Source organism: Echinops telfairi, unplaced genomic scaffold (assembly GCF_000313985.2).
Source record: "Echinops telfairi isolate 266 unplaced genomic scaffold, ASM31398v2 ScPeMD7_7458;HRSCAF=8496, whole genome shotgun sequence".
Taxonomy (NCBI): Eukaryota; Metazoa; Chordata; class Mammalia; order Afrosoricida; family Tenrecidae; genus Echinops; species Echinops telfairi.
Genome location: NW_022111358.1, coordinates 25205140 through 25217111, shown reverse-complemented (window position 1 = coordinate 25217111; position 11972 = coordinate 25205140). Strand labels below are relative to the sequence as shown.

At 54.5% G+C, this 11972-nt stretch overlaps 1 protein-coding gene across 1 annotated transcript in view; it reads right to left on the bottom strand.

Moving 5' to 3' along the window:
• HOXB3 (homeobox B3) overlaps positions 1 to 11972 on the bottom strand; it is a 55350-nt gene that overhangs the window by 3123 nt on the left and 40255 nt on the right. The window contains exons 3-4 of the mRNA XM_013005773.2: positions 3677 to 3764; positions 49 to 751 (exon numbers count right to left, since the gene is read on the bottom strand). Coding sequence (XP_012861227.1) covers positions 49 to 597 — 549 coding nt within the window. The 5' untranslated portion in view covers positions 598 to 751; positions 3677 to 3764. The remainder of the gene's footprint in view (positions 1 to 48; positions 752 to 3676; positions 3765 to 11972) is intronic.

Sequence of the window (11972 nt, the reverse complement as noted above, 5' to 3'; positions counted from 1 at the left end):
TGTGCTGCCACCGCCCGCGCTGCCAGAGGTGGCTCCCCAGCCCTGCACCCTAGGCCGCCGCGAGGGCGCCAAGGGGCTGGGTGCTAGAATAACAGTGGCATTCCTGGCCCGGACAAAAGCTGGCGGAGAGCAAGTCAGAGAGCTGGTACCTGTGCCGGGGGAGCTGTTTTTCAGCTTGGCCGTTTGCCTCGACTCTTTCATCCAGGGGAATATCTGTTTGGTGAGGGCGGAGTTGGAGCCGGGGCCGCACTTGGGGGGGCCGCTTTTGCCCGGCCCGCCCGTATGATTGCTGTTGCTAGTGGCACTGGTGGGCGCGGCGCTGGGCGGGGGCGAGCCGGGCGGGGCAGGCAAGGGCTCGGGGGCCAGGCCGGGCCTCATGCAGCTGCCGTTGAGCTCCTTGCTCTTGGCATGTGGGGTGGCGTTGCCCAGGGACTGCAGGGAGCACGCTGAGCGCTGATAGTCGCCCTCCAGGTGCGTGGCCGCCTGAAAGGGGGGCTGGGGGGGCCCGTCGTAGCCGAAGCCATTGCTGCCTGGGTACGAGGAGTAGCCTCCGAAGAGCGCAGCTGCTGTGTTGTCGTAGTAGGTGGCTTTCTGCATCGCTGGGCGAGGCCAGGGCAGTGGGTGGCAACTTGCAAGGGCTTGATACCCTCAGGACCGGACATTGGCACCCCTGGGGGGTCACGTGACACGCTGGACACCCCCCCTTCCCCTTCTGCCCCCCTCCTCCCGGGGTCTGCTCCAAGCGGCTGACCTGTGGGGCGAGAGAAGAGACACAAGGGGGTGGGGGGAGAAGACTGGGGCTCGAATCCATCTTAGGAACTGAAAAGGGAGCTGACATCAATGGTGGTTTCTTCTCCCCAACGTCGCCGACGATGCTGACCTGACGCCTAGGAGGCCACTCTCCTGACCTGAAACGGGTTTTCCCTATTTCCCTGCGTTCGTTTTAAAGGAAAAGACCCGCCCAGGTTTTCATTTCTACTTAAAAATAAGGAGGCTACTCCGGGAGGCCTCCTAGATGTAGAACCTACCACCACCGGAGCCATTGCTTCTCTCCTGCTTGCACACTAGCCCCTGACCTCTCCTCCTCCCTCCTGCCCCCCCCCAACTCTGCGATAGGGTGGCTTAAGGAGGGGGGGATAGGAGACTCCAAAATAAAAGCGTCATCAGCCCTCTCTCTGGAGCTGAGGCGCCTCTCTGCTTCTCTCCAAGCTCCAGATCTCCCTTACCCAGCCTGAGTGCAGCCTCCCAGACAACCCGCCGACCAACAGAGACTGGAGAAGAGGGACCTCTTCTATAAGGGACCCTCTCCTCCTCCTCATGAAGACAACCACCGCAAAGAGCCTGACCAAGAAACTTCCAGAAGCCTTTTAACCTGCCAAGCCAACAAGTCTCCTCCAAAGCCCTCCAGGCAGGTACCACCATCTTCCATCTGACTCTGCTGAGCCCAATCTGCCCCACCACACCACACACACACACACACACACACCAGCTAGCAGACCCCCTGGAGTCCCCAAATGGAGTGGAATCCTTTGGCTTTTCCTAGCTGGCTGCTTGGTGCTGTGACCATTTGGCTCAAATCTCTCCTTTCCTTTCCTTTTTTGCCCCTAGCCCACTTCATTTTTCTCCCACCCTTCCCTTGACAATCTGTTTTCTTTGGATTCTCCAAAAGAAGAAAGAACTAGAGAAAAAATTGGGGATATCATGGCTGCACTTTTCTACCAAGAGGCCTGGAAAGTGCTCTTTAAGAGAAAAGTATTCCCTAGGAGACAAAAAAGTGTCAACAAAACAACAACGTGAACCATATTATTCACTGGTGTGAAAGCAGATGGTGCCCCTGTTTACTAGGGTTGTTCCAGGGCAAGAAGGAGAAACAAAACAATCAATATTTTTATGCAGGGTTTTTTTTTAATCTTCCAGGAAAATAAAGTTCCAAGCTGTCATAAGATTTTGTGTATTGTTCTGAAACTTCTGACTACTTTTTTCTCTGGCTCTCCCCCGTCTTCCTCACCACAGTCTAACCCTCTTTTCTGACATGTGTGTTTGAAACACTTAAATCTCCTTCAGCCCAGGTGGTGAGTTGGAAAGAAAACTTTTCTGAAAACAGGAAAATAAAATATAAGGAGGGCAGGTGAGGAAGTCCCTCCCACACATAAATCCCCATCTTAATGGCACAGATTTATACTCAAAAGGGAGCCCTGGTAGCCCCCCCAGGGTCCCCCACTGGTTTCTGGGAAGATTTGTTTCTGGGAAATACAGCAGCAGGTCCTTCCAGGGAGCACTGGAGTTCAATTGCCCAGGCTGACCCACTCCCTTTATTATTATTACCATTAGCCTCTGATGATTTCACCAAAATTAGCTTCTGAGCAGCCCTGGCTGAAGGAGGAATTAATTAACAGGCATCCGTTGAGTTTGTTATTAATAGATAGAGAAGAGAATGAAATAAAAACGTTGGAGGGGGTTGGCTGGCTGGGCCCTAGCTTTATTTAGTCTCATGATTGTTACAGCAATAATGATGATGATGATGATAATAAAACAATAATTTGACTAGACGCCTGGGGCTGAAATCCCTGTCGCTTCCCCCCACCCCCGCCCCCTGCAATAAACCCCAAGCCCTCGTAGGACTGAGGCCAGGCGAGTGTGGGAACCAAAGAGCCAGAGACCTGATGGGAAAGAATGGGACTATGCCGGCAGCCAGGCAGGGCCGGGAAGGTTTGTGCACCGGGTTCGCCCCCGGCTGTCGCCCCCGGGCTGTCTCCGGCCGCCGCTACCGCGGGCGGCTGGCGTTAAGGTACCAGCCGCCGATGCAGGGCCCGAGGAGCCGCGGAGAAAACCATCCGGACGCCGAGACGCTTAGAGGCTGCGGGTCCCGAGCGCACCGGGCCGGCCGAAGACCGAGCCCCGCAGGCGGCAGCAAGTTTGGGCGCCGAAGGTAACCGAATTAAAAGGCGCCTTCACAACTCTGCTCCGGGACTTTGCGGGGGGCCTTGGTCTGGGCCCGAGGGCGCCCGGGCCTGGCGGATGGGACCTTGAAAGGAGGGAAGTGTGCTCAGGGGATCGGGAATCTGGGGATCCAGAAGAGGGGGTGGGGAGCAGCTCTACCAAGCCAGACATGTCTCTATCCCTTGCCTCCATGTTGGAAAAATTCAGGCTCCATCTGGCTCCTCGGGAGGGAAGGAGGGAGGGAGTTGGTGGCGCCCGGCTTTCCCCCTGGGTCTCGCTGGAGAAGAGAGGTGAGCTTCTCCCCAAGAACCTCACCCTGCCAGACACAGCCGCCCCCTCCCCCGATCCGGGGAGGGTAACAATAGCTGGGGAAGCCCCCCCCCCGGGGGACAGGCCCACCTTCCAGGATCTAAAAATATTAAGGGAAGAAAAATAAAAGAAAGAGAAAGAGGAAGGTTAAGCTCTTCTTAGCAGCCGGGGGAAATGCAGCCCTGGCTCTGGCTGCTGAAAGAACAGAGGGGAGAAAAGAAGCAGCAAGAGAGAGGGAGAGGGAGAGAGGGAGAGAGAGAGGGAGGGAGGGAGGGAGAGAGAGAGAGGGAGAGAGAGTCGCTGCGTGGAAGGAAGCTTAAAGCTTGTGAACTCTTCTTGAACCGAGATTGGAGTCATATGGGCCATAAATCATTGAGACATACTCTCCGCCATTCACAAACTGATAGCCTATTTCAGTCCAGCTTACCTTAGCCACCGACGAGGGGAGCACAGGCAGACATAATATATATTCACATCGAGCCCCAGCGCGAGCGGCAGGCGAGAAATCTCCCCTCCTTGAAGGCAAAGGAAAAAAAAGCCCACTGTTTAAAGCTGCGTCGCGCCCCCCCCCCGCCCCCCAATAGCCACCCCGGCTGGGGAGCCCGAGGGGCAGAGCGGCCGGAGGAGCCGCGCGGCGTCCGCTTCAATTCACTCGGCTTAGGAGCTGGGGGGTGCGCAGCAGGGAGGGGGTGGGGGAGCGGGAAAAAAATAGAAGGAGAGCGGCAAGGTGCCCAGGCGGCTGGGCGCGCGGAGGATCCAGCTCCCGGCTCCCGCCCGGCCAAGCCGCCACAGTGCGGTTGCCCTATAAGACTGGTACGCCCTACACTCCGTAACAATGGCCTCTGCTTTTGCACAGGGAGAAAGGGAAAAAAAAAAAGCACACTCACACACACACACACACACACACAAGCTTCCACACACACCCCCACCTCTCCCCCTTTAGCAAGCTTAGATGCCTGATAGAGAAGGAAGAAGGTGATGGTGGTGATGGGATGGAGGAAGGGGGGGTGTTAAAATAGTCAACACCCCCCTCCAAAAAAAAGGATTGAGAAAGGAAGGCAAGTAGACGGTCTAGTATTATTATGACTATTTTTAAGCACAGATAAATTTTGAAATGGAGAATTTTGGGGGGCCAACCGGGGAGAAGAGCAAAAGCGAGGCAAAGCCCAGGCGTCACAGCTCCTCCTCCCACACTCACTAGTGAACCATTATGCTAATTTGAGAAGTGGCATTGGGAGGCCTTGTCAAAGGCGCTGGGCTGCCTAGGGGTGGGGGTGCTGGGTACCCCTCCTCGTTCATTCGCAGTTGGAACGAGAGGACTTTTTTTTTAAGTAGTTTCAGTCTGGCCGGACTGGTGGCTGGGTCGTCCGCCCTCTGGCTGTGACTCCTTCCCAAGTCCATGCTTCTTCCTTCCTGCCTGCCCACTTTCTCCATCCCTCCCTCTTCTCCCAAATCTCCCTGCTGAACGACTCTCCCACTCCGGGAGGGGAGGGGGAAGGCCCGGGGTTTTTTTAGGATTATTGTATTGGACCACCACTTTTTGTTTTTGAGAGCAAACAACAAGCGGTGAGTGGTGGTGGAAACCCAGAATATTTTGCAGGGGAGGGGGACGGGTTGAAGGTGACAGAAGGAGGGCCTTGTGTTTCGCTGGAGTTCCAGACTCGGCTGGCTGGCAGGAGACGCTGGTGGGCACAACCGCGGGGTGAAGTTTCTGTAAAGAGTCTCACCTCCTCCGGAGGCAGAAAGGGCTAGGAGGTGAGGAGGACCTTTGTATGATGAAGAAGTGGAGAAGACCGAGTGAGGTGACTGAGAGGAGATCGCACTGACAGGAGAGGAGGAGGTTGGGGGGTTGTTTCCCCCTGTTCTGCACCATCTACCACTCTTGGCACAAGTGAGGAGAGCGATGAAAGCGGAACTTTTTACAGGGTGTGTTCGAGAAGGAACTTTAAGGGTGTGTCTGCAGGAAAAGGCAAAGCAGAGGCCTGTAGGAGGAAGACAGCAGCCAAGAATGTAGTTGTCTGCAGTTCTTGGGCGGGGGTGGGGTAGGGAAGAGCCATTCCCAAACGGAAGACAAAGAAGGAAAGAAAGAAAAATCACCAGGACATTTATTTTCCCAAAGCAGGAGTGTTTGCAACTATGACGAAATGCTGACTCGGGGTTTAGGGAATAAAATAGAAGGCAGATTCTTCTTCTTTTTTTTTTCTTTCTTCTTTTCACAAAGACAGCTTGGGAAACTGGTTCTATTAAGCTGGTGGATCTGGTCCCTACCCGTCATTCCTGGATTAGGCTACTTGTCTGGCTTTTGCCTTCCCTCATCTGGATGTACCGGGAGCGGAGCTGGGGCTGGGGAGGACAAAGGTGAGAGCCGGTTTCCTGCTATTGTTTCCCTCCAGGAGAGTTTCCTCCCCAGGCCAGGTGGGCTGTGGCTGGGAAAGCTTCCCTCCCACCTTCTGGATCCCTGCTTCAGCTGAGAAAGGCCCTGGCTTCCAGCCTCCATGTCTTCCAGACTGGATGGACAAGAAGAGCAGCCCGTTTCCTGGGGCTCTACTGAAGAGGGGTACCCACCCTCTGGCTTCCCTACCCTCCAGCAACAGCGGCTGCCTGCAGATCTGAAGAGGACCCTGCCGCCTGCCTGGAGAGCTTGTAGCTTGAGGGGACTGGGGAAGAAGCCCTGGGGTGGAGGATGGAAACCATTTTTCTGTGTTTACTAGTAATTTCAAGAGAAGGAAAGAGCTCAGGCCAGACACAGTGCTGGGGTTCCGAGAGACCTGTGAGGCTTGCCTGTGTGTGCGGCTGCAAGAAGTCTGTTCTAAGATCTCCAGACCCCAGTTAGAGACCTATAGGGTTAGTTAGATGTGGAGTAGGAGATGAGTGGGGGGTCTTGGACCAGGGACTTGCCCTGAGGCTTAGGGGAAACCAGTGTTTAAAAAATTTTTCTTTTAAGTCAAGAATGGCTCTTTAGGCCACCAGCTGTCCCGGCTGTTGCTACCACTTGCTAAAAAAAGTTACAGTAAAATCCAGAGAAGAGAACTTGGTTGGTTGGTTGCTTGGCTGTGGGTGGGAGGGAGAAGCACAGCTTTCCCACGAGGAATAAAAAGAGAGCTAGACGGTGGTCCCTAGCCAGCTATGGCCCTGCAAGAGGAGCAGGCTTGTAGCTGAGTGGGGGCTTGGGAGTTTTCCAGAGTCCGCAGCAAACCCTCTAACCCTGTCTGGGAACCACGGCAACCCGTGGTGATGCCTTCTGGGGACACAAAGTGGTAGATGCCATGGTGTGGGCCCAGAAAGGAGGACTGGGGAGCAAGAAAGCATACTTGGGGAAATTTTTGCGAGGACATGCACCCACAAATTCGGTTGGAGATGGAGGGGTGCTTTTTCATTCATTAGAGAACACAGGACCTATTTGGAAGCAAGTAGACCCCAATTTGATGTTTTACTTCCCTTCCCTCTTCTTTCCTTCGAGATTGTAGGCTAGCCAGAAGCCCCTAGTTGGGGTGGGAGGCTGGAGGAGGGATGATAGAGCAGGCAGCCCCAAGGGGGCCCATTTCGTTTGAGGATCTTTGAAAGTTCACATGGGTCCTGAGGAGCTGGGCCACACCAAAGGGACTTGGGGGGGGGTGCTCTGGGGTCAAGGAGAGAGGGAAAGAGAAGATGGAGTAGTTTATCACCTTTTAAAGTGAGGAGTGAAGGTGTGATTAGAGTACCAGTAGAGAGAAGAAGGAGGAGAAAACTATTTAGTCCTGGAGCCAGGGAAGGAAACTTGGGCAGTGTGCTCTGTGTATACGCTGAGAAGAGAGAAATTGAAAAAGAGAAAGATTAAGAGATGCAGACATTAGTATAAATAATAAAGGCCAAAAGGAAGAATAAAGACAAAAAGTAGAGAAGTGGTCTCCTGTCCTAAACATCCTTTCTTCTCCAGTGAGTTGGTTCCCACGGGGCCAGCTCCCCTCTCGCCCTTCCCCCAGTCTTGACTCCTGGGACAAGAGACACAAGAAAGTCCCTTGACTTTTCCTGGACACCCACCCTGGGGGGCTTGCTGGATTCATGCATGTCCCCCTCCCCATCACACACACAAAAAAATCAACTAAACAGTAAAAACAAAAATTCTCCTTTCAGAAAGGGCAAAACGGCGGGCTCTTGAAAAACTGATCTCTGATCACAGTCAAGGGTCCTGCTTGGCTGTCCCAACACCCACCTGGCCCATCCAAGGACTGAGGACCTGGAAACTGGGAGGGAGTGGGGTGGGGGGACAGGACTGGAGGTTTGGCCCAAACATTGGGATTTCTCTCCCCTTTCTGATCCAGTCTGGGTTTTCTGGGGCCGTCTCCTTTCTGATTCACGGCTCAGCTTTGTGGCGATGGCAAAGCCCAGTAAAGTTCACACGCACCCTTCTTAAATATTAATAAAGACTTCCAAGTTGAAGTTGTAAACTGGAAATTGCTCACGAGGACAGCTCTTGGTGCCCTATCCCCAACCCCCACTTCTAATATGCCCCAGTGAGTCGGCAACAAAGGGGCCGGGAAGGAGAAGAGCTTCCCGCCTCTCAGAAGGCCCCCATAGACCCGACTCAGCAAAAGTGGGAGCAAAAGAAGGAAAGGCAGAGAAGGTTGGAGGAAAAAAAGAAGAAACGCCAGCAGTGCTCTCTCCCCACCCCGGTGTGTGGGTGTGTGTGGGTGGGTGTGGGTGGGTGTGTTACAGACCCTCTCCTGGACTGCTGCATCCAACTGGGAGAGACAGGTAAGTGCAGGACAGCCATGAGGGTCCTCAAAGTCCACGTGGGGGACAGGGAGGCAGCAGGCATGTCGCCTCCCCCAAACACTGCCAAGGGGCAGCAGTGCTGGGGCAAGAAGACTGTCACCAGAGGTGAGTTGAGTTCTGGGTTCAGTTCATGAAGCAATAAGTTCTGACTTCCACCTCATCATTGAGAAACAACCCCTGACCTGGCAATTCCCGTCCTCCCCGCTGCCCCGCCCCACCCCTTTTTGGGTACCAGAGCCAAAGCTGGGCAGAGTAGAGAAGACTTGATGGAGGGGCTGTGCTCTCTCTCTTGCAGCTTTGGCGGGGGAGGGGGGGCACAGAAGAAACAGGCAGAAGCAGAGGGGCCCAGTAGCCGTGCAGGTCTTCTGACAGATTAGATGTCTCTCTCAGTGACCTCTGTTTAGCAGACAATAACTCACCGGATGAATGACCAATCGGTGGAAGGCCTTCAGCATTGCCTCCAAATAGAAACCCCGGCCAGGCTGGGTCAGAGCCAGAGTCTGGGCCTGCCAGCCTTTTTGTGGCACTCTCTCCCCAACGAGATTTTGGAGAGAAGCTTTAGGAAGTGGATTATCATCTGACCTCGGGGCCAGAGCCTCTACTTTCTAGCTGCCCCAACAAGAGGTGGTTTCCCATTTCCTCCCAGAGCGCCCTTTCCAAGGCCAGGCACCTCCTCTTCCCTCCTGGCCTCTTCATATCCTGAGATCTACAAGAAACCCATAAGTAGCCCAGTGTAACTGGGAAGCCCCCACAAATTTGAATTATCTCCCCCCACATGGGGCAGGATGGAGGATAAGAGCAAGGGTAGAGTTGGGCATATCCACTTGGCAGGCTTCTAGGCCGGCCTGCCCTGGCACTCCCATCCTGGTGCCTCTCCCAAGAGGAGAGGGCCCAGACGCACAGGGGTTAGAGTGGAGCTGAGGGACCACCTGCTGTCTCAGAATCAACACTCTGAAACTATAATTCAGCCCCTGAGCTTGGGGAGGGTAGGAGAGACCTCAACTGCTGTGTACTGAATGACTCCAGCCTGGGCCCAGTGAGTGCCTGGACAGCAAAGAGCTTTGCTCAGTGAGCCCCCTCCCCCTTAGTCCCACCCTCTTCATGTCAATGGGGCAACTCAGCCCAGCCAGCTGGGCCCTCTCCATTGCCTTCTGCCCCGGCTCATCTTCTGCTCAGAAGGAGGATGCCCTTGGGAGGAAAAATGATCCAGTTTCCACTGGATTTCCTAGAGCCAGTCTGAGTAATCACTCATTGCTCTGGGCGTAAACAAACTCCTGTGCATCGCAAATACACATTGCAGTAACTTCTAGACCCAGATGTCCACAGAAACCCAGGACACACTATCTCACTGAAGAGAGAGATGCCATGTGGGGGTGTTAGAGAGGTATTCAAGGTCAAATCTAAAGAGGACTCTAGGAGAGTCCAGCCCAACCTCACAGTTGTTAGAAAAAGGGAAAAGCCCCAAAGCTGGGAAGGTATTTGTCTAGTCATACTTGGGAGTTAGGAAGCTTACTTTCTTGGCTTGTCTGTGTGAGGGGAGGCAGGGCCCTCTTTGGGTGTCAGAGTCCCATTGTGTAAACCCAGGGTATGTGTGTCTGTCCAGGGGAGGAGTTGAATCCAGTGAGTTTCTGGACTGACAGTTTGTGGCCCTCCAGGGCTGATAACAAAAGTGGCAATAAACAGGAACAGAGTTCAGACAACACAGGCACCCTCAGGGACCACCACTAACTATTTCTTCTCAGGGTTTCAATGTTTCCAGCCCCCCACTGAACTCAAACCACCCCATGCCAGACAAGAGGAGCGGGGAAGGGAGAGGAAAGAAGGGCTCCACACCGCTCTATGGGTGGGGGGGGGCCCAGATTTCCTCAGTCAGTGTGGGGTGGTTTGTGCTCTGCCCTTATCACCGAGTCAAAAGGGCTATTTTTGGATGCAGCAATCTGAGCAGTAAATAATTAATTTGTATAATGAGATGAGGAAGCCTTCAACCTGGCAATATTTAACCAGGAGTCAATGCTCCATTGTACCAGGCCTGGCCTTCTCACCCCACCCCCACCTCTGCCCACACACCTACCAGCCTCCCCAATTGACTCTCCACAGTTGGAGGCCAGCTTTCCCAAGATGGCCAACAGAGTTAGTTGCGTGAGGCAGATCAGCTCCCTCCCCAACAAGGTTGAATTCTCTCAGCCTCTTGCCCCGCGGGAAAGGGCTCTGCCTGCCCTGCACCTGCAGCGCGCTCTCCCTGCCCCACCGATCTGTGCAGGGCTCAGCGCCTGGGACCCTCTGCTCTGGGGACACAGTAATCCCCCTCTCCAGCCCAAGATGCCCCAACAATGCAGCGAGGAGTTTGCATTGCAAGAAACTCCCATTAATATCAATTTACTTCACTGAAACCTCTAGTTCTTCATCAAGCTGATGATTTATGATAAAATCAATTAAATTACGGCCACTTCAGGCCCAGCCACTTCCTCTCAGATTTCATTGGTGCGGGGCCCAAGTGTCTGGTGGAAAAATGCAAGTTTAGCTGGAGGCGAGGAAAGATAATTCTGCGGCTGAGAAAATTTAATGCAAAACAATTTCCAGGCAAAGCCAGGCGTCTGGGAAGAAATGCAAGAACCACCAGTGGGCCTGCGGAAATAAGTATCTGAGAACCCAAACGTGTTTTCTCCCACCCATCACCCCCTGCCTGGCACCCCTCTCGGTTTGGTTCATGTACCCCCCTCCCCAACAGAGACTTGGGGAGACTTGAGCAGGAATGAGGAGCCCAAGCTGCCAAAGCCCACCCTCCAGCTACACCTCTTCCTCTTCATCGCTGTTTCTCCCCTCCTCCCCACAAGCCTTCACCAAGCCAGGCTCACTAATCCCCAAATCTCCTCTAGTAGCTAGATTAAAAAAGCTAAGCGAAGACCAGGCAATGGGCACAAATGGAAAGGGCAAAGGGGCCAGGAGCCAGGCCAAAGCAGCCCTGTTGCAGACACCACTTGAGAAAGACAAGCACAGGAGGAAGGAACTGCCCCCCCCCCCAGGGTGCTGGGCAGAGAAAGGAGTCCAGCATCACCACATGACAGAGCCAGGACACCAGGCCTCTCAACCTGTGCATTCACAGAGAGACTCTGCAAACCACCAGGCAAACCCCAAGCCAATACACATGACCCCCACCTCCCGCAATGTGCAGGCTCCCTGGCTCACACAGTACGCAAACACATCCCAAACACATTGACAAGTGTGCACGCCCACCCCCTCTCCTTACACCTCACAGAGACTGCACCACACCTGGCCCTGCAAAGGGACCATCCCTCCCATCTGCCCACATCTGGGAAAATAAGTCCCAGCTCATCAACCTGGCTTTGCCGCCCTTTCTGTGCAAAGGGCCTTTGCCCTCCTCAGCTCTGTTTGGTTTTGAGTTTCCAGAGCAGGCCTGGAGTAAACACAGCTTCTCAAAGCCATAAATCACCCCTCTCCTACCTTCTGGGTTTAACACCCAGCCTGGGCGCAATCCCTTGTAGTTTCAGCTTCAAATAACCCGCTAGGTGCTAAAGCTGAGCCAGCGTGGCAGCTGTGGGGTGGGAGCAGGGCCTGCCCCCAGATGCCCCTCACAACCCGTGACTACCAACTCCCAGAAAACGCTTGGGGCGGAGGGGGGGGCGGGCTTCCGACACCCTGTCCTCCCAGGATAACTCCCCATAACCTAACAGTCAGCACACGGACCGGCGTTCTTCCCCACTCGCCCTGCAAGTCCCCTAGCCTCTACCCTCTCGCCACCCCATCTCCCTTCTCTAAATTGCTCGCATCTTTGTCTTCCGCTGGAATTCGGATCCCAGTTTCTTTCCTGGTCCAGAAGAGGGGACTGGGTGTAGTCTTCCAGGCTCTCGGGCTCAAGTCAGGCCCCAAGGGCCGGGCCTCTGCGCCCCGCACTTACCTGCGCAGACTTCCGCTAGGGCGCGGGCACCGGGAGGGCTGGGCGGACGCGG